This window comes from Macaca fascicularis, chromosome 9 (genome assembly GCF_037993035.2).
Source record: "Macaca fascicularis isolate 582-1 chromosome 9, T2T-MFA8v1.1".
NCBI lineage: Eukaryota > Metazoa > Chordata > Mammalia > Primates > Cercopithecidae > Macaca > Macaca fascicularis.
Window position 1 is genome coordinate 54,514,572 of NC_088383.1, and position 22,710 is coordinate 54,537,281.

Below are 22,710 nucleotides of genomic sequence, written 5' to 3' on the forward strand. Positions count from 1 at the left end.
TTAGGGTATTAGTAGAAATTATAATATCTAACAATTATTGAGCTGTTCTTTGTGTTAGGAACTATTCTATATCTTTTGCGTAGAGTCTCATTTAAGCATTACAGTGGTTTCCTGTGAGAAAGCTACTATTTTCATTCCCATTTTATTGATGAGGAAACTGAGACACCAAAAGGCTAAGCAACAGCTGGGAAGCGACAGAGCTTCAAGTAGGGTTCCAGTCCCAGCTGAATGTCATCCAAGGGCTGTGCTGTTTCTATTCAAATAGGCTGCTCTTTCATTAATACAGCGAGTAATGAGAGGTAATAAATAGTGTGCTTTCTTCATGGGAAAAGTAAATGTTTGTTTTGAAGGCAGAGTAACAGCAGGCTATTCAGTGTTTGTAATTACACGAATCATTGATGTGCCTGTAGCTAGTGCACTAACAATTTCCTAAAAAGTCTTCTCACTCTCCTAGGACTGCTCTACATCTGGCCTCTGCCAATGGGAATTCAGAAGTAGTAAAACTCCTGCTGGACAGACAATGTCAACTTAATGTCCTTGACAACAAAAACAGGACAGCTCTGACAAAGGTATGCAGTAGCCGACTATATCAGTGTGAGATGGGTTTGATTTCAATACATTGCACAAAAATGAGTTTTCTCCTTTAAATGTAACTAGTTGGTGAAAGCTGTGGAATGTTACTTTGAATTCCTAGCATTTATAATTTGTTTTTGGTCTAACACTGACAGGCTGTACAATGCCAAGAAGATGAATGTGCATTAATGTTGCTAGAACATGGCACTGATCCAAATATTCCAGATGAGTATGGAAATACTGCTCTACACTATGCTATCTACAATGAAGATAAATTAATGGCCAAAGCACTGCTTTTACATGGTGCTGCTATTGAATCAAAAAACAAGGTATAGATCTACCAGTTTTCTTTTCAAAATACTGAAATGCATTCATTTTAACAGTGACCTGTGTAAGGGCCAGTTTTCCATATTTGGAAGCTCAAGCGTAACCTGAATGAAAATATTTTGAAATGACTTAATTATCTAAGATTTTATTTTAAATATTGTTACTTTCAAAGAAGCATTTGAGGGTACAGTTTTTTTTAATGCACTTGTGGTAAATACTTTTTTGAAAACACTGAATTGGTAAAAGGTAATACTTATTATTTTTCAATTTTTCCCTCCTAGGTTTTTTTTTTTTTCCCTAATGAATGTAAAATTGCAAAATTTGCCCTGAAATAGGTTTTACATGAAAACTCCAAGAACACTTAAACATGTTTCAGTGAATAGAAATCCTGCTGCTTTGGCAAGTTCCTAAAAAACAGTAATAGATATGAGGTGATGCACCTCTCAGTGGCAAGGCTTAAGATATTTCTGATTGCTCATGAGGCAGAAGTGGAAAGGGAAAAAGAGCAATCAGAAATATCAAGGCCAGTCTGGAAATTAGGTAATAGAGGGAAAAGACCATAAAGAGGTTGTGTGCATATGCGTGTGTGTGTCTGTGTGTGTGTGTGTGTGTGTCTGTGTATTGTTCATGTATTTGTTTCCTTTGTATGGTGAGACAAGGTTCAGTTTTAGAGAATGACAGTTTTCATTTTGGGAGAGGGAGTTAGTGAGTTGTGAACTGCCTAGAGATCAATTTTAGGAGGCCTCTGAAGAACCAGATTGGCAGTAAATAGGTGGTCATGTAATGGGAAACCCTTGAGCAGAGGGAATAACAAGTAATTAACTGACTTAGTACCCTATTCTGGTAGAAATGGCCAGTTAGAGTCTCAACTCTGCTTTCAAATCTAGCATGTCTGGATGGGAAGGTGGGAGATAAGGAGCTTTAAGTAACAAGATCAAGTTGGATTTTGAGTTTACTAGACCTTGTTCTTCTCTTACCGGGGAAAATTATGTGGTGTTTTCAGCAAATGAGTCTGTCTCCTCTTTCCTCTTTTTGGCCAAATCTTCAAATGAGAAAGAGAATTGGTCACGTGGGTGAGAAATGAGACTGAATTAACTGTCTGTTGTACTAGCTTCCAGCTAGAAATTTGCATCCCAGTAACCTCAGGAAAATTTTTAAATAATCAGTAAGTCTAGGCTTTTTCCTGAAGATTTTGATAGAGTAAGTCCAGTAAAGCCTAGATATGTATGTTTAAAAATGTTTCCTTGAAGCCAGGCATGGTGGTGCATGGCTGTAGTCCCAGCTGCTAGGGAGGCTGAGGGGGGAGGATTGCTTGAGCTCAGGAGTTCGAGTCTAGCCTGGTTAACATAATGAGACCCTGTCTCTAACATCAACAATAACAACAACAACAATTTTCTCAAAATCTGGATACACACCTGCTTAAGAACCACTGAATACATAAATGTAATATGTAAATTCTTATATCTCAGAAACTTAAGATATCTGTAGAAGAGTTGGAGTTGGATATGTGCTGATTTCTTTAAATCTTTCCTATCCAATTACATTAATCTGACTTTTTTTTTTTTTTTTTTTTTTTTTGGAGATGTGGTCTCACTCTGTTTCCCAGTTTGGAGTGCAGTGGTGCAATCACAGCTCACTGCAGCCCTGACCTTCCTAAGCTCAGATGGTCTTCCAATCTCAGTTTTTGTATTTCTCTTTTTTTTTTTTTTTTAGTAGAGATGAGGTTTTTGCCATGTTTCTCAGGTTGGTCTTAAACTCCTGGGTTCAAGTGATTCACCTGCCTCAGCCTCCCAAGATGCTAGGATTACGGGTGTGAGCCACCATTCCTGGTCTAGTCTGACTTTTATCTCTGTGGTGAGACATTAAAATGAATATATATATATTTTTTTTTTTTTTTTTTTTTTTTGAGACGGAGTCTCGCTCTGCCGCCCAGGCTGGAGTGCAGTGGCCGGATCTCAGCTCACTGCAAGCCCCGCCTCCCGCGTTCACGCCATTCTCCTGCCTCAGCCTCCCGAGTAGCTGGGACTACAGGCGCCCGCCACCTCGCCCGGCTAGTTTTTTGTATTTTTTAGTAGAGACGGGGTTTCACCGTGTCAGCCAGGATGGTCTCGATCTCCTGACCTCGTGATCCGCCCGTCTCAGCCTCCCAAAGTGCTGGGATTACAGGCTTGAGCCACCGCGCCCGGCCTAAAATGAATATTATTGGCTTAATATTCATCAGCTTACAGAGTAATACCCTTTCCTTCCTACCATCAGTTATTCGCTGCCATTCAGAAGGTCTTTAGAAATGTGCAGTGAGTAGTCTTTGAGTCAGTAGAGGATGATCCTCTCGGGATTTTGTGTCTCTTTGTTATCATTCAAGTACTTAGGTCAGTAAGTCATTGTTAAGAGCAGAGTTTTCTCAATTAGAATTGTAGCAAATTGTAAACTTTTTTTTTGTCAATTGAAGCTGTATTATGGACTATCCAGTGTGTCTCATAAGTATGTAGAGCTTTGGCATAATCAACATGGCAGTTTTAAACACTAGAAACCATAGAGTTATTAAGAATACAGATACGAATTCTGTTAATTTAGTTTCAGTAGTCCTATGAACTGATTATCTATTAACAATCTGGAAAAATTAAATACAGATAGATTTTAAATAAATAAATGTTGGGAAATTTTTTCAAATGGGCAGTATGAGTATTAATAGCAATTTTTATTGCATGTTGGAGCTTGAACTTTTGGTAAAACATGTGAAACTAAAGAAATATTTTATATGCAAATTATTGCTTTATACACAACAATTTTTCTTAGGGTGGAGGATATAGAGATAAAAGATACAGCCCCTGCCCTCAAGAAGCTCTTTGTTTAGATGGGAAAAATATTATCATCCAATAAGCTTGCCAAATGCTGGGTTAGAAGCAAAGAGTCTTGGAAGCAGTGAATGTTGAAAGTGAGTTTTTGAGATGATCAGAGTTGATGTGGTGAGGCAGAGAGGGGTGTTTCCAAGGGAGGGAGCAGCACGTGGGAAAGCACAGAAGATTGAGAAGGAAGCAGCTACATTTTACTTACTTTGTATGCGTGTAAGTCCGTAGGATCTTATATAAAGTTTCCGCTTCAGTTGAGGAATGTGTACTTTTTTGAATTACATTCGTTTTTGCTTTATATTGTTTTACAGCATGACCTCACACCGCTGTTACTTGGCGTACATGAACAAAAACAGCAAGTGGTGAAATTTTTAATCAAGAAAAAAGCTAATTTAAATGCATTTGATAGATATGGAAGGTATAGTTATTTCTTTCAATCTGTGTGTTGTTAACTAGATTGATAGCAGTTACTCAAGTCATAAATGTTAAATTAATAAGATTAATGTATACTTATTGGGACAGTGATCAGTATCAACACAAATCAGTCAGGTAGAAAAACAATTATTTGGACTGGGCAACATAAAGAACAGTTTTTGTAGGATTCATCTTCTCTTATTGTATTGACTGATGTTCTTTGTTGTATGATGTTTTGGTTACATGATCTTATGTTAGTTAGAGGGATTTCGTATTAATTTTATGAAGTGTGAACTTTAACTTTCAGTTTACTTTATGACTCAGTATTGAACTTCTTAACCCTTTCTACCAGTTTTTAACCTCTGTGTCTTACATGCTTTTCCACTAAATATGCTATATTAAATATAAGTAGGGGTTGAAAATTCTTTTGTCTTTTCAATGACTCTGCTTTAAGTTGCTTTCTTTGAAGAATATTAATGTTAGCTTATCCCTACATGACAATTAATTGCTATTCCCACATACTGTGGGTTCAACAGCTTTCTTCCTTTTTTATTTCCAGTGTATTTTGATGTTTTTATTTTTAATTGGTATGGAAAGAGGGAGTGAAGATAGTTTTAAGTGGATACACTTTTCCTTACATGAAGGCAAGCTGTAGGTGGGTGATAAAGAGAAAAGAGCTAGGCTTTGGATTCACGCAAGACGGAATTTAATTCCTAGCTTTCTTACCTGCTAGGTGTGTGACCTTGGGAATGTTACTTACCACCAAATGTATTGTCATATATGAAAAGCAGGAGAATATATGCTTCAAAGTTGACTGTGCATAAGTAAGAGAGATATATATGGCACTTAATTCAGTGCCTAGTACATGCTTATTGGCATCATTAACTGACACTCCTGTGACTACTATTCTTACTATTATTATTATTACTGCTTTCAGCATGCAGAGAGCTCTTGTTTATGTTACCCTCTAGCTAATTTTCTATTACAGCGTATCAGTCTAGGGAAGCTGTGATGAAATCTTCACTTAAATCTTTGTCCACTTCAGATAAGTGGCCCTAACATTGTTTCTTGCCCATCAAAGGACTTTAGATTAGTAGCTTCTACTATGCAATGCCCCAGTGAGATAAGAGGTTTCCTTTTTGTACCTTTCTTTTAACCTTGGTGTTATTTTACAAAGATGAACACTTGAGCACCCAAGATGCTATGTCTTTTGGTGCATGTAAATGTTTGATTCTGCACGGAGAGACAAGATGTTAAATTGGTAAAATATATCAAATTAGCTTTAAAAATAACTTTATTGCCATTCCTAAGGGAGAAATTATCTCTGTCATTTTAGAACCGCTCTCATACTTGCTGTATGTTGTGGATCAGCAAGTCTAGTCAGCCTTCTACTTGAGCAAAATATTGATGTATCTTCTCAAGATCTATCTGGACAGACGGCCAGAGAGTATGCTGTTTCTAGTCATCATAATGTGTAAGTGTTTACATTAAAAGGGGAGTTAATGCTAAATTGAGGTTTAAAATAATTATAACAATTGCGTCTTACGTATCAGGTGAGATGTCATAGTTCGGTTCAGGTAGTTTTAGAATGGCAGTGAGTTAGTACCCTGCATCAGCCAGAAATCAGAAAAAAAGCAAGACAAGTTAGAAGTACCAGTGGGTGGAGGATTCTTTATCTCAGGACTTTTAAGACCTTTATCCTTAGAGATCCCAACATTGTTAATTTCATCCAAGTATAACACCTATGCATGGGATAAAAAAATGGTGTCACATCTTTGATTTTTCTGATTAGTTATTTGGGTCTTGAAATGTCCAGTTTAGCAGAAAGTCTTGTACTGTCCTCTGGGGACTATCTCCTACATACTCCATGAATTTTTCAGGAACCGAAGGGGTTCACTAAATCCAAGGAAGACAGTCCCTTTTATCAAGTCAGAAGGAGGAGGCAAAAAAGGACATTCCAGTCATTCTGTTGTTTCCATTGTTTCTGTGGCTGCATTGTTGCCACTCAAACTGGTCCTGCTGTCTGGTAATGGTTGACCTTTGACACCAAGATGCCCTTACTGATTCAGATCCCTCAAGCCTTCCTGGCAATTCATGCAGTGACTTTGAAGTTACAGCGTATTTTAGTTCCCATACCTATGCTTATATTCTCAGCCATTGTTCCCAAAGCACCAGCACCCTGCTCTGGCTGCTGGGCATCCTGACTTTATCTGCAGACAAAGTGAGCAGATTGACCCTTCCCCCCATATTCAGAACCTAATGTGGAACTCACATCTTAGCCAAGAATTAGCTGAGACCTTCATGGTCAGAGATCCTTTGAGGCAGTTGTTGGTCTTTTCTCTAGCAGATATCAGGTGGGCTTGTTCTGAAGGGTCAGAGGGGTTCAAATAATGTGGGAGAAAGAGATCAGTGTTTGTTACTTCTTCTTTGCTACCAGATCTGTGCTGTGAGGCACCTTTATATCCTGTATAGAACCTTAGGCAGGAGAAAGTCCTATATGAACCTTCCCCTAGCAGGGACTCCCAGTTGTGGTTGGCCCCTTGAGTGATCTGTTTTACATGATAATGAAAATCGTCCAAGCTACTCCTATCTCTAGCTCAAGATTTTAAAATGTTTTGAAATTCTACCTCACAGGAAGCCATTGAAGAGAATTCTCAGAATCTCTTCAATGGTTAGTTGGACTTAACAGAGCCAAGCCTCGTCCATGACTCATCACTAATCATGTGTAAAAGTAGGGCTTTGTGCTTGCTTCGGCGGCACATATCCTAAAATTAGAACAATACAGAGAAAATTAGCGTGGCTTCTGCATAAGGAGGCAGCACAAATTTTTGAAGCATTCCATATTCTGTGCAGTCACTGGAAGGTCATTTGACTATTTGCTGACTAGCTGTAAGGAAACACTGTGAAGCAAAGCAAAAGATGGGTGCCACCAAAATACTGAAATTGTGATTTGCGCTGCAAAAATAGTCATGTAAGATGGTCTATGAGATGACTTAGAGCTGAATAACATGTTCGGTGCAAAATTATATTGTTAGCATGTATGTCGAAAACTAGAAAATGTCAACTTGCAACTTCTTCATGGAAACTAAAAAAAATAAGAGTTTTGGTCTCCCCTGCCAGCTGGCATTGAACATCAATATAAAGCGTTATCCTAACAAACATCTGGCTCAGAGTTGGAGTCTGTAGAGAAGGATCATTGGTCCAAGCCAAGTCTTAACATCCATTAGTTTTTCTGCCCTTGGTGTGATTGGTCAACTCCATAATAGTGGACAATCACATTAGCTACTTTAATGAGATATTTATGAATAAATGTAGTTGCAAACTATGACATAGTTGAGATGCCCTGAATTATAAGCCATAAGGAGTAGGACAACTGAAAAGCAAAATTAGGACTTAATAACATTTTCTGAAAACTACATTTGCGTATTAGAACCTACGAACAAAATACACATTGGGTTTTATTTGGGATTCCAAGATAATTTTAGTCATAAAGTTTAGGAACAGATTATTCCATTGCTTTACTATTTCTCTGAGCATTTAAAAAATATCTTGTTAAATCTTTATAACAACCTAGTGAAATATGAAATAAGGCAGCAAAGTCCTCACTTTGTTGAAGAGGGCATTGAGCCTAAGAGAAGCAAATTGTCCAAGAACAAATAGCTGTTCATTATGGAGCTAGGACTTACGCAGAGCTGAGATGCTTTCTATTATGTCATGATAATGTAAGCTAATTTACTGGGTCACAATGCCCTTGATTTCTGAGCATTTCACCTTACATTGTTTTCTTCTTTAATTAGAAGCTTAAAGAGAAGTTTGTAGAATGTACTCACAAGTGAATGGGATAATACTGTTAAGTTCTGATATTATGATATTAGAAATACTCTAAGAATTTTACATTTGGTAAGTATTTTTTATATCAGTATTAAAATAGTAATTTGGTTTATTGCATTTTATACATAGAATTTGCCAGTTATTTTCTGACTACAAAGAAAAACGGATGCTAAAAATCTCTTCTGAAAATAGCAATCCAGGTAAGACTTGTGATAGTGAATTACTTTAGGTCAGTTGTCCCCAACCTTTTTGGCACCAGGGATTGGTTTTGTGGAAGACAATCTTTCCATGGGCTGAGGGAAGGTGGGAGTGGTTTCAGGATTATTCAATCATGTGACTTTATTGTGCTAGTTTATATTATTATTACATTGTAATATATAATGAAATAATTATACAACTTAGCATCATGTAGAATCCGTGGAAGCTCTGAGCTTATTTTTCTGCAACTAGACGGTCTCATCTGGGGGCAAAGTGAGACAGTGACAAATCATCAGGCATTAGATTTTCATACGAAGCACACAGCGTAGATCCCTCATACGGGCAGTTCACAACAGGGTTCATGCTCCAATGAGTATCTAATTCTCTGACTGGTCTGACTGGAGGCAGAGTTCAGGCGGTAATATGAGCCTTGGGATGTGGCTGTAAACACAGGCGAAGCTTCCCTGGCTTGCCTGCTGCTTACTTCCTCCTGTGTGGTGTGGCTCATAATAGTCCATGGACTGGTCCGAGTCTGTGGCCTGGGAGTTGTGGACTCCTGCTCTGGGTGGTCCTACCATAGATAAAAAAGTAAAGTAAGGAATTTTTGATCACAAGAATGCTAAGCACAAGTCGTGTTACACATGCTTGTCCCAACAAGGTTTCACTATTACTGACTTCATTCCTCCTCATTTGAAGTTGGAAAGAGATACATTTACTTTGTTGGAACAAGATGTGTTCTACCTGCTAGTTAATTGTCATGGTAACAGTAATTTTGTTAGAACAAGATGCTCTGCTATCATTTGCCAAAAGATTGCCATAATAAATATACAAATTGCCCCACTCTAGGCTCAGTAGATTGTAATAAAAGTAGAAAAATGTTTCACAATAACAAAAATGCTAGTATGCTAGTGGGTTGTGGACACCTGATACATTGTATAATCCAAACTGTAGGAGGACACCTTTAGCTATCTATCACAGAGCTTCTGTAAGGTAGGTTTCATAAGTTGCGGGAGACAAAGATGGAACAGATGTAGTTTTGATCTTTAAGGTGCTCATGATAGAGCTGTCTCCATTTCTGTGCTTTTTCAACAGAATTTTCAAAGAACACATTTCTATCTATGTTTTCACTTGTCCACTTAACAAATAACCATCAAATATCTTTTAGATACTAACCATTTTTGTAATGCTACAGAACACAAACAAAAATACAGACAGGAGCTTGTTATTATCATTGTTGTTTTTATTATTTTACTACTTTGTTCGGTGCTTGCTGTGTGCTAGATGCCCACTGGAAGCTTATAATTATGATTTATTATATATTGATTATGTGCCAGACATATGTGATGAGGAATAAAAGTTTTGGAAAAAAAACAGGTGTGATTTAAGGTAAACATACAGAGTGAGAAGAATTTTTCTAGGTAAAGAAGCAGAAGAATAATGTTTGGCAGAAGGAACATGGAACGAGTTGGTGTGTTTGCCAGAAGGAACGTCTAATGAGATTGCCTGTTTGGCAGAAAGAGCAGCAAGTGCAAAAGACAAGATGCTTGAGTGAACTTTTCAGGGTTTCTAAGCAGTTCACTTTTGCTAGTACCAAAAGTGTGAGATACCAGAGGTTGGGAATGAGGTGAATACTTAGCTAAGGCAAATTTATGGTAGACGTTTTAATACTGTAGAAATGAGTAGGTCTTATCCTGTGGGCCATAGGAAATTTACCAGATAGAATGCTTTGGACTGCAAATACTGATGAGCAGTGGCTAAAACAGTAGGAACCAGAGTTGTTTTGGTTGTTCGGTGATATCTTAGGTATCCCACTTGTTCCTCTTTCAGCTGTGCTGTTGGCAGTGTTTTATTCATGTCTCCTTTCAGGGTTGGCTAATCACAGCAGCTCCAAACATCTTGTTCTCACAGCACAACATCACAAGAGCTGCTTTTCTTCACATGTGTCTTTTAAACAGGGAGAAAACTTAGAAGCATGCAAGGGGCTTCCTGTAACATTTCATTGGCTGGGTCACATCACATGCTCATTCCCAAACCAGGCACTGGGAAGGCAAATATGTGATTAGCTTAGAATAAACATTTCTGTTTCTGAGGCTGAGGAGGGGGATTGAGATAATAAATATCCCAATAGACTTGTGTTTCTTCTGCAAGAAAGAATAAGGCATGGCTATTGCAAGGGAGCCCACAGTGTTTGCTGCAGAGGCTCATTGGAGACATTTGAGCAGGGGAATTGCAATATTAAATTTTAGTACTAAGGCCTTCTGGTCATGGTGTAAAACGAGTTAGCAAGCTTTTTCTGTAAAGGACCAGGTGGGTAATATTTGAGGTTATGTGGTCTCTATCATATCTACTTACCCTGCTGTTGTTTGCTGTTGTAGTGTGAAAGCCACGATGATTCTATGTAAGCAAACAGGCATGACTGAGCTCCTATAAAACTTTATTTACAAAGCCATAGGCAGATTAGATTTGGCCTGTGGCCTATAGTTTGCTGGAATTGATGGAAGGGAACCAGGTAAAGAAACCAGGAGACAAAGGAAGCTTTTGCAGTAGTGAACTATAGTTTCCTTGTCACACATCCTTGGACTAGTATCAGTGTATTAGAAGGTTTTCACCCATCCATGGTGAAATAAAGTTCAGAATCTCAGTTACTCATTTTAATATGTTGGCCTTTTTTTGGTGTTATGCTTTTTTCATTTGTTTTGCTTAATTTTTTTCATGTAAAAAACGCATTAATAGTTGGCATTTTCTTTTAAATAAAAACCATTTTGTAAATGTTTATGTTCCCAGTGGTAGTGGGAGTATAAAGCAGAGGCAGAAAAGAGGTATAGTCAATATGATTTAGTGATAATTGAGTGAGAAAGGTTTGGGGCACAGAGAGAAATGTCAGATAATTTCCAGCTTTCCAGGTTGTACACTAGTATTTAACCTGGATGTGAGGCTTTCATAATCTGCCTTCTGCCCCACTCTCCATCTTTAGCCCTTTTCCCTGTGTGCCCTTTCTCTGGCATTGATGACCTGCTGGTAATGCTCTGCTCAATCATCCTTCTATTGCAGGCAAATCCTTTCCCTCTTTTAGGCCTCGCTCCTGCCCTTGCTGCTGCATGGCATGCTGTCATCTTTTCCTGCCTCTACCCTTTTAATCTGGCTAGCCTCAATATTTCAGTCTCTGCTTAGGCATGTGTTCTAGAAAAGCCATCCCTGACATGCCTTATTTTCATTCTTTTTAAACCCTAATGCCTAGCATGTATGTAGCAGGACTCAGTAAGAAATTTCTGAGTAAAATGTGAGTTAGACGATGTGCAGGATTGTCCTCTGCAGTCTTGGAGCAGAGGGGACAGACACGTGGAGGAATAATGCACAGTTCGGGTGGTAAAGATGCAGTAGAAAAATCATTGAAGTACTAAGGCAGCCTCAGGGAGGGAGGTACCTGTTTATTTGGGGAAAGACATGCAGAATCAAGGAAGACTTCGCACAGCATTGTTTTAAGAGATGAAAAGAAGGCTGAGTGTGGTGGCTCATGCCTGTAATCCCAGCATTTTGGGGGGCTGGAGCGGGTAGATCACAAGGTCAGAAGATCAGGACCATCCTGGCCAATGGTGAAACCCCATCTCTACTACAAATACGAAAATCAGCTGGGTATGGTGGTGCATGCCTGTAATCCTGGCTTGACAGGAGAATCACTTGTACCAGGGAGTCGGAGGTTGCAGTGAGCTGAGAATGCACCATTGCACTCCAGCCTGGTGACAGAGTAAGACCCCAGCTAAAAAAAAAAAAAGAAAGAAAGAAAAAAATAAATTTGTCAGAATCCTGGAGGGAAACATTTTAGATGTTAGGAAGACATTGTACACTAATAAAGGTGTCAGTCAGTAGTAATTTTGGAAATCATTTATAAGGTACTATTGTTGCAAAAAACAGGAGGCAGGAGAGACCCTGTGGGTGAAACAGGAGGATTTCATTTAGGTACACATCAGCTCAGCAGATTTGCATCCAAAAGCTGAGCCCTGAACAAAGGGAGGGCTTGGCTTATATAGGCAAGCTTCCAGAAGCAGAATAAAGGCAATTAATCATATAGTGACAGTTTTGCAACCTCAGCATAGCCTGTGACCTTACAGCTGCTTTGAAGGAAAACAGAAAGTTGCAAAATATATGCATTTATAAAAATAGCTATGAGTAAATGCTAAGGGGAAGGGGAGATGGGAAAGGAATTTGTTTTCTTAACCTTGCTCTGGGATGTCTGGAGCCCATACCTGTGGGCTCTGGCTTCTCAGACAGGGTCACCCTGACCTTTCCTGGGTCCTGCCTGTTGCTATCCTTAGAGTCAGAGTAGCTAAGTGCAGGAAAACTAAATTTTCTTTTCATTACATTTACTGCTTCACTGTTAGGAAGTGGAGAACAACATACTGTGTCACCTTATACGTTTCTACTGTATTTTAAAGTTGTGTTTCTGGTGGTTTTGTTCATTTCTGTTGGGTGGATGAATTTGTGAGTGAATCACATCAGGTATCTCCCCAAGTGGTTTGTTGAAGTTTTGGATAATTATTTCCTAAGTAACTATTTCATGAAAGACTAAACCCTGAATTTATGAAATAAAATAAAATGTTGTCTTAAATCTATTTTTATAAAGACAATAGTTTTTAACTGTTCTAAGTGGTTCATTTTAACTGAATACATGGATTTCTCAACAGAACAAGACTTAAAGCTGACATCAGAGGAAGAGTCACAAAGGCTTAAAGGCAGTGAAAATAGCCAGCCAGAGGCATGGAAACTTTTAAATTTAAATTTTTGATTTAATGTTGTTTTCTTTGCTTTAATAATATTAGATAGTCCAAATGAAATTACCTTTCGGGCTAGGTTTTGAGAATCGATAGATTCTTTTTTTTAAGAATTTAAAAATAGATTCTTAAAATTTATTTTAATAAATTCAGCAATCTCATTAACAGAAGAATCAATGGATTCTAATTGACATTTGATATTTAACTTCAAAAACATAACCACTGTGAAATTTAAAATACTCTAATTTTGCAGTATTCTTATTTAAAATATTCTTATCTGCCTTTTTGATTAGCTTATAGCTAATCTTTCCTTTTGGAATAGAGGCAAAAACAAATTCCAGAACTTTGTTCTTTTATTTTTAAAACACCCTAACATGATAAAGTAACATCAATTATTGGATTATATTATTAAGCAGTAGAATTATGAACAATGTAATCCTGATGGTCCCTGAGCTGGATTCATGGTTAAGGAGCAATCATGGCTAGTGATTGAAAATCTGCAGTTTTCTATTGTCAGTCACTGATACCAAGGTTAAAGATATATTCTGCCTTGTGGTCTCTCATTGACCTCAGCGTTTCTGTTCAGGGAGGGAATCAGGTTCATAAAAGCAACCCAACTGCCTATTCCAAGAATCACATCTTGCAGAATGGGACCTTTGGTGTTGATGCACAAACACAGTAACATTCAAACTTACTTCAGTTGCAGAAAATCAGTACAGATTATCAAACAATTTTATCCACTGTCATTAGTACACATTATAGAACTGGACTTAAGCACATAATCTAGATTCATAACACTCTCATATTACAGCATATAATTTCAATTAAAATTTAAGAATTTGCATTTCTTTCTGTTTGGTGTTTATTTCAACTCCTAATAATTTAAAGTGTGCGCACAGTTCAGTTAGGAATCTTTTAAAAAAAGGACTTCAGTGCAATGTAGGGGCTCACTAGTTAGGGTTTCGTGAGGTAAACCCTTTTCAAGTGAGGAAGCCTTTGAAACACTACAAATCATCTGCTAATTCATTTTTGGTAGATCTAACACATAACAAATTAAGTTTAGTCCAAACAAATGGTGAAAAGTTAAGTTTGCTAGTTCATGTTTTTCTTCTCCCTTTATCTAAGGTGAATTATTTTTCACATGTTAGAAGCCAGTGATGTGGCAGTAGCTACATGTAGATTAAAAAGTTAATTCTTAATTTTAATTATTTAATTATTTTAACAGTTAAATTTTAAGTTTAATTATTTTCTTATTTTTCATTGTCCATACTTGATTACTGAAGAATAAAATTATTTTAAAAACATAAATTCCGAAAGAGGAGACATCACGGAAATACAGCAAGCAGATTAACCTTCTGTTTTTGCATTTGCAGAAAATGTCTGAAGAACCAGAAATAAATAAGGATTGTGATAGAGAGGTATACCTTTATATTCAGATGTTTCTGTTGAATTAGATTTTTATATTACATTGTTTAACAAAGTGTAGTAAGTTTAGGCATACATGATCCTATCGTGTAAGTAGCATAAATCACCAGTGAAAAATTTAATATTTAACTCAGAAAGAATTCTGTATACTGAGTTTTAAAGAGATGCAAACCCTAGAGATGTTCTTTCATTATTATGGAATAATCCTGAATGGTGCCTTAAAATGCTAAGTAATGCCACTTTAGGAGCTTTGGATCAGTCATTTTATCTTTCTTGGTTTTAGTCTGATTATCAATAGATAATGTGGCTAAAGAGGACAGTTTCTTATTCTGTGTATTTTCCAGCTGGAAAATTGTATGGCTATTGAATGTGAAATCTGGGGAGCATCTCATTTTCTGGAATTCCATGCTTGTGCCTCAGCAGCTTCACTCTGCTCATTGTGTTGTGGCGAACTTTGGTTCCCATGTTTCAGTGAGCACAATCATGTTTTCGATATCCCAGGAACCAAATGAAAAAGGAATGATCAAAGGCAGTGGGAGAAGAATATCTTAGTGCAGAAAAGGGCAATCTTCCTTTCTACTCCTGAAGCCCCACAGTGTTTCATCCTCTAAATCTGACCGTTGAATGTAAAATCTAGGTGGTAAAGACAGGAGACACAATTTGCGTCTTTGTCTTTTTATGTGTGTGTTCCCACGAGTCAAATGGGGTAAATACATATATAAGATTCTGAAGAGTGGTTGGGAATAAAAGCATAAAATGAAGGAGGGCCCTTTTTGAATTTTGGAAAATTCTGTTTTATTCAGTAAAACAGAAATCAAGCAAACGTTTCAAAAATTTTAGTGAGATACTAATGATAATTACATCATAAAATTATATGCTACTAGTTCTGTATATATGATTAAATTTAAATGTGAAATATTTTTAATGACTAAAATAATGATAAACTGTTTAAGTGATAAAATCAATTGAAAAGATCCTTTCTATTCAATAAAACGATAACCATCCTTAATATCAAACTTCCACTCAAGGTTGAAGAAGAAGTGAAGAAGCACAGAAGTAATCATGTGGGATTACCAGAAAACCTGACTGATGGTGCTGCTGCTGGCAATGGTGATGATGGATTAATTCCACAAAGAAAGAGCAGAACACCTGAAAGTCAGCAATTTCCTGACACTGAGAATGAAGAGTGTCACAGGTAAGCCTCTGGCAACATTTAACAGGAGACAACCATGTGCTGTCAAACTAATCCTAATTTGGGCTAATATTCATGATGAACACATTTTATACTTTTACTATGATATTCAGCCTTGCCTGGTAATCAGAAAAATGAAAATCAGCAAACAATGAGTTACCATTTTTTCCGGTGATTAATTTATTTGAAAAATAACCAGTATTGGCAAATGTGAGGGAAAAGGCATTTTCTTTTTTTTTTTTTTTTTTTTTGAGACGGAGTCTCGCTCTGTAGCCCAGGCTGGAGTGCAGCGGCCGGATCTCAGCTCACTGCAAGCTCCGCCTCCTGGGTTCACGCCATTCTCCGGCCTCAGCCTCCCGAGTAGCTGGAACTACAGGCGCCCGCCACCTCGCCCGGCTATTTTTTTTTGTATTTCTTAGTAGAGACGGGGTTTCACCGTGTTAGCCAGGATGGTCTCGATCTCCTGACCTCGTGATCCGCCCATCTCGGCCTCCCAAAGTGCTGGGATTACAGGCTTGAGCCACCGCGCCCGGCCAGGCATTTTCTTTTCTTTTTAGTGAACTTTTATTTTAGCTTCTTGGGTACATGTGCAGGTTCGTTATATGGGTAAACTGTATCATGGAGGTTTCAGCTACATAAGAAGCAAAATACCCAAAAGGTAGTTTTTTGGTCCTCTCCCTCCTGCCATGCTCCATCCTCAAGTAGGCCCCAGTGTCTGTTATTCTCCTGTTTGTGTCCATGAGTTCTCATTGTTTAGTTCCCACTAATGAGTAAGAATATGTGGCATTTGATTTTGTGTTCCTACATTAGTTTGCTTAGGATAGTGGCCTCCAGCTCCATCCATGTTGCTGCAAAGGAAATGGTTTTGTTGAAAAAGACATTTCATACACTGTTAGTATACATTTTGAGCATTAATTTAGTGGCATATTCACACACACATATATAACATAGTAAGGATATATAATACATGTAAAGGATGTTTGTATAGATATGTTACATATATACTTACCTATATATTTATTACAGCATTATTATATCAAAAAGTTGGAGCTAGTCTAATTCCTTATCAATAGGAAATAGCTGTTTCCATACCCCCAAAATAAGGTAGTATAAACCATTTTTTTTAAGATGAGGTTAGATCTAGAGAGTACTGATTATTTCACAATTAAAATGTATTTAAAGCATTTAGTTTGATGATGCATCTTAAGAATTCTTGTTAGAATTCTTGTAATATCTGCTGTGTTGCAAATGGAAGCTACATGCTACATTGACACTGTACTTTGTTAGCCACAAGATTGCTAGTGACTAAATTTGTGTTGTCAGTGGCCTGAGTGCTGAAATATTGGACCCTCAATCTGAATATTGCCGAGGGATTATACGTGGGGATCTAGATTTAATATAAACATTTCAGTGTATTGGGTAAAAATTTTATTAAAATACATCAAAGGATCTTTTATCTGCTGAACCAGGAGTTGTCCAGCTTTTTCTGCAAAGAGCCAGTTAGTAAATATTTTAGGCTTTGTGGACTATATATATTTATTTTCTTGAGACAGGGTCTTGCTCTGTTGCCCAGGCTGGAGTGCAGTTGTGTGATCACGGCTCACTGCAGCCTTGACTTTCTGGGCTCTAGCGATCTTCCCCTCTCAGCCTCTCTACTAGCTGGGGCCACGGGTGTGTAACGTCACACCCAGCTAATTGACTCCATGGACTGTAGAGTCAGTAAGCCTGGCTGCGTTGCAAGATACTTGACTTATAAAAACCGGCAGTGGGCTGGATTTGGCCCACAGGTGCTTATTTTCCGACCATTGTGCTAAAAGGAAGGTGCTGCTGATGCAGTGACTCTTATTTGTAAAAGTCCCCTGCGTGTGACATTATCCTTCCTTTGAGAAAAGGATATATTTCAGTATTCACCTCACCGTATTTTTCAACAGTGGCTTCATAAAATTTTTAAAATAAAAATAAGATTATTTTCTGCATTTCTCCCACTTTATTCCTGTTAGTAGAACTCAGTATTTTACTGTGATCAATGACTTTGTATATTTGATGAGTATCAACTCTCCTAGAATTGGCTGATTTTTATCAAGCAAGAAATACTCTCCCTGAAACTTTCAGTATTTCTTGGTCTTTATGTATCAGCATGAAGAAAATGATAATCAGCTTATGTAATCTAGAAATGTTCAAGGGACCTTTAGTATCTCAGTCTGGCATTTTTTAATGCCATATGTATATAATTTTTATAAACTTTAAAATACATAATTGTTATATAAAATTTGAAAACTCCACCTGCTATATACAATTTGAAAACTGCTATTGCTTGTCTATCACTTTTCCATGACTGTGGAAGAAAATTACATCATTCTCAGTCATGACTGTGTTAAGTATGATGTCCTTAAAAGAACTGTCTACACTCACAAACTCAGGTTTTCTTTCTGTTCACTCTTGATCTCAATGCCAGTAAGTCTTCGGTGTCAACACTCCTCCAAAGTTGTTTTTCTCAAGGTTATCACTACTTTTTTCTGTAACTAAATCTAGGCATTTTTTCTTACACCTCATTTAATCTGTCAGCAATATTTGAGCCAGTGAAGGACATCTCCTCCCTAACGGCATCTTCACTAGGCTTTCAGGACCTCACCCCCTCAGGCTTTTCCTCCTGCCTTTCTAGTCCATTCATCGTGGTCTGTTTTGCTTGCTCTTCCTCATCTTTCTCCTTTTGGACGTTGTTGTTTCCCAGAGCTCAGTCCTCAATCTTCTTTCTCATAACTTTTTTATTTTTTTAAGACAGAGTTTCGCGCTGTCACCCAGGCTGGAGTTCAGTGGCATGATCTTGGCTCACTGCAACCTTTGCCTCCTGGGTTCCAGTGCTTCTCCTGCCTCAGCCTCCTGAGTAGCTGGGATTACAAGTGCACGCCACCATGCCCGGCTAATTTTTGTATTTTTAGTAGAGACAGGGTTTCCCCATGTTGGCCAGGCTAGTCTTAAACTCCTGACCTCAGGTGATCTGTCTGTCTGTGTTGGGATTACAGGCATGAGCCACCATGCCTTGCCCCTCATGACTTTTTCTACTGTGTATGTGCTAGTGATTTCCAAATGTATGTCTCCAGCTCAGGTCTCTCTCCTTAATTCCAGATCTCTATATCAGCCCGCCTACTTGACATCTCTATTTGATTAGCTGTTGGGTATCATACACTTGTCAGATGCAAAACTGGGCTCCTGATGCCTTCCAGAAATCTACAGCTCATGTAGTCTTTCCTCCTCTGGTTAAGGGCAACTCTTCCAGTCGCTCTGCCAAAAACCTTGGTGTCATTCTTGACTCATCTTTCTCTCTCTCTGACACCTCACATCTAATCTCTCAGTAAATGCCAGGCCTACCTGAAGAATGTATCCCGAAGCCAGTCATATCTTGCACATCTGAGCCACCATCATCTGCAGTCTAGATGAGTGTCGTAGACTGGGAATTGATAGTCCTGGTTTTTAAAAACTTCCCCTTTCATCAATTCTTAACTTAGTGGATGGATTTAAAACATAAGTCAAATTGTGTCATTCCTCTGCCCCAGCCCTTCTGATTGCCTCCCATTTCACTCTTTGAGTATGTGACAGAGTTCCTCCTAATAACCAAAAGGCAGTAAACCATCTGGCATGTTACCTCTCCTGCTTGAACTTCTGTTCCTTACCTCTTTGCTCTGCTTCAGCCACACTGAGCTTCTTGCTATTCCTTACCTATCCCTAGTGCTTAGACTCTAGGCACACCTCTGTCTGCCCTTAGAAGTTCCCTGTGTCTGGATATTCGTCTAGCTTTCCATCTCTTCAGTTCTTTACTTAAAATCCCCTTTCTAAGAAGAAAAGGGGTAAAAGAAACACATTAAGGAATAACCACTTTCTGAGGAAGAACCGTGTACCAGCACAATTCCTAGTCCAGAGAAAAATGAAGGTGAAGGAAAAGGAAAAAAAGAGAGAGAACGATGACTAGCAGAAAGGAATTACAATTGTATCACCATGACACATCATGCTTAAGATTCAGCTGGGAGCCTACCAGGGATGCTGTCTAACATAATCAAGGGAAGGTTCAGTGAAACAGTGGTTTATCATCTCTAACTTTAAACCTGTTTGTATCTTGACATCAACTCTGTTAACATCATCACTTTCTAGAGTCTTTGATATACAAATACAATATTCTTTGTATTAAAGAAAAATCCTCTTTCTCAGCAGGGGCTTTTCTGGCCTCCCAACTTTCCCACCACCCTCCTCGTCAAACACATAAACATTTCATTTTCCTGCTTTAGTTTTTCTCCTCTAACATACTGTGTATTTTGCCTTACCTGTCTGTTGTATTGTGTGTTTATCTCACTCTCATGAATAGGGGTTTTATTGTTCATTACCATATCCTCACTTCCTAGAAAAAGGCCTAACATATGAGACGTAGCTATCTAATAAATAGTTATTGGACAAACGAGTGGAGTTTATCCTGGATATGTTGTTTGATTGAGTCTCACTTAAAAAGTGTTCGACAAGGTTCATTTTAACAATTTGGCCAGGTGATTATATGCATTTTTAAAATTCTTTTGGCACTTTATAATACACTACATTGTTTATATTAATATTTTTTCGCTTAGGGAGAAAAGCCCAATATTGTGGTTATTCACTATTCTTTTACTAGTAATCATGATAATTGCAATTATGGTAAAATGAGTGAGAGGAATTGCAGACTTTACTGGTATTTTATTTATTTAGAGACAGAGTCTTGCTCTGTCACCCAGGCTGCAGTGCAGTGGCGTGACCTCAGCTCGCTGCAACCTCCGCCTCCTGGGTTCAAGCAATTCTCCTGCCTCAGCCAGCTGAGGAGCTGGGATTACAGGTGCGCGCAACTATGCCCGACTAATTTTCGTATTTTTAGTGGAGAGGGAGTTTCACCCTGTTTGTCAGGCTGGTCTTGAACTCCTGACCTCAGGCAATCCACCCGCCTCGGCCTCCCAAGGTGCTGGGATTACAGGCGTGAGCCACCACGCCCGACCACTAGTATTTTATATTAAAAACTATTAGAGTGGTAAATTTAATGGACCACAAATTCTTTCCAAGGGATTATGGACCTTTGGTATTTGAAATAAAAAGTCAGAGTTGGAATTTTTTGCTTCCTCTAGTAAGACGTATACTGGTCAGGCACTGTCTATTCTGATGGAGCAGCTCTTGCTGCTGGGCTGTCTTTCAGAAGCAAGCTGCTCACATGGATATGGGTTGGTGAGCAAGGCCAGTGGTCATTGGTGGATTGACTAGATTTTGAACTGGCTCTGGGTGGCTTCTTGTTACCATGGCTACAGGTCAATTCTTTCCTAAGTTGAGTCAACTTTAACCAGAAATTTTCTGTTCAAAAGTTGCCTTCCATTAACTATGTTCAAAATGAAACTTTTTAATATTCCAGAATTGTAGACTTAGAGTTTTGGTTATGATGGATTGGTTAATAATAGCTCTCAGGATGATTTTTTTTGATACATCATCTTAACCAGAAGAATTCTGTGTATAATTTATTTCTTGAAAATAATTGTTTTGTTTTTGCTTTTGGTATTTTTAGAAGCTTTTGCTCAAGTCCTAACATAATCTCTAGTAGGAGATTTTAGTCTCCTTGTCAGTTCATGTATGTATATGGTAGTGATATTCTCTCTTTTTAAATTCCTTTTCTTTTCTTGTTCACTTTCTTCTCTGTACAGTAATCATGATATTGTTATACATTTTTATCTCATTAAAAAGTAGTTACAATTTTCTGCTGGCAAATCCAGCTTTTTATATATTTTGACTGAATAAGTTAAAAGTGAAGAAAATTTACCAGATCATTTTATTTTCAAATAAAATCATAACTAATAAAAATTACCATTTTTGAATTATAAATAATGACATTTAGATATTTTTAAAGTAAGGATACACCCCCCAGTAGTTTAGCTTTGTGTTTCCATGCAAATCTCATGTCAAATTGTAATTCCCAGGTGTTGACAGAAAAGAGCAGGTGAGAGGTGATTGGATCATGGGGTCAGTTGCTTCCATGCTGTTCTTGTGATAGTGAGTGAGTTCTCAGAAGAGCTGATGGTTTCTTAAGGGGCTCTTTCCCCTTCACTTCTCTCTCTCCCTCTCTCCTGCGGCCTTATGAAGAAGGTGCCTGCTTCCCCTTCATCTTCTGCTATGGTTAAGTTTCCTGAGGCCTCCCCAGCCATGCCTAACTGTGAATCAATTAAGCCTATTTCCTTTATGAATGACCCAGTTTCAGGTATGTATGTGTATGAATTACCCAGTCTTGGGTATATGTATGTATATGGTGTGTGTATATACACACAGACATATATATGATATATATATGTGATGTGAGATATATATATATCCATTTTCTTTATTCCACTTATCAGTTGACGGACACTGGTTGATTCTGTATCTTTGCATATTGTGGATTGTGCTGCAGTAAACATATGTATGCGGGTATCTTTTTGAGAGTACGATTTCTTTTGTGTAGATATCCAGAAATGAGAATTCTGGATAAAATGGTAGGATCTACTTTTAGTTCTTTGAGAACTCTCCATACTGTTTTCCATAGATTTGTACGAATTTGTATTCCCACCAGCAGTGTATAACTGTTCTCTTTTCACCACATCCACACCAACATCTGTTGTTTTATGATTTCTAAAAGTGGCCATTGTGGCTGCAGTGAGGTGATATCTCACTGTTGTTTTATTGTACATTTCCCTGATGATTAGAGATATTTAGCATGTTTTTATATGCTTGTTCACCATTTGTACATCTTCTTTTGAGAAATGTCTATTCATGTAATTTGGCCACTTTTTAATGGAATTCTTTGTATTTTTCCTGTTGATTTGTTTGAGTTTCTTGTAGGTTGTAGATATTAGTCCTTTGTTAGATTCATAATTTTCAAATATTTTTTTCCCATTGTATAGGTTCTTGGTTTACTCTGATGATTATTTCTTTTGCTTTGATGAAGCTTTTTAGTTTAATTAGGTCTTATTTATTTTCATTTTTGTTGCTTTTGCTTTTTGGGTCTTCATCATAAATTGTTTGCCTAGGCCAATATTTTCGGGTCTTAGCTTTAGGCCCTTAATCCATCTTGAATTTATTCTTGTACATGGTGAGAGATAGAGAT

At 37.8% G+C, this 22,710-nt stretch overlaps 1 protein-coding gene and 1 non-coding gene across 2 annotated transcripts; both read left to right on the top strand.

Moving 5' to 3' along the window:
- The first annotated feature begins 228 nt into the window (after positions 1-228).
- On the top strand, positions 229-17,417 carry LOC102117848 (uncharacterized). The gene is made up of 9 exons (XM_074000846.1): positions 229-299; positions 455-569; positions 729-902; positions 4,061-4,167; positions 5,500-5,637; positions 8,124-8,194; positions 11,167-11,210; positions 15,415-15,581; positions 17,366-17,417. The coding sequence occupies exons 1-9, from the start codon at positions 229-231 to the stop codon at positions 17,415-17,417; spliced, it is 939 nt and encodes a 312-aa protein (XP_073856947.1).
- On the top strand, positions 6,905-7,011 carry LOC123571612 (U6 spliceosomal RNA). The gene has a single exon (XR_006695773.1). It is a non-coding gene; the product is annotated as a U6 spliceosomal RNA (small nuclear RNA).
- Positions 17,418-22,710: the final 5,293 nt, after the last annotated feature.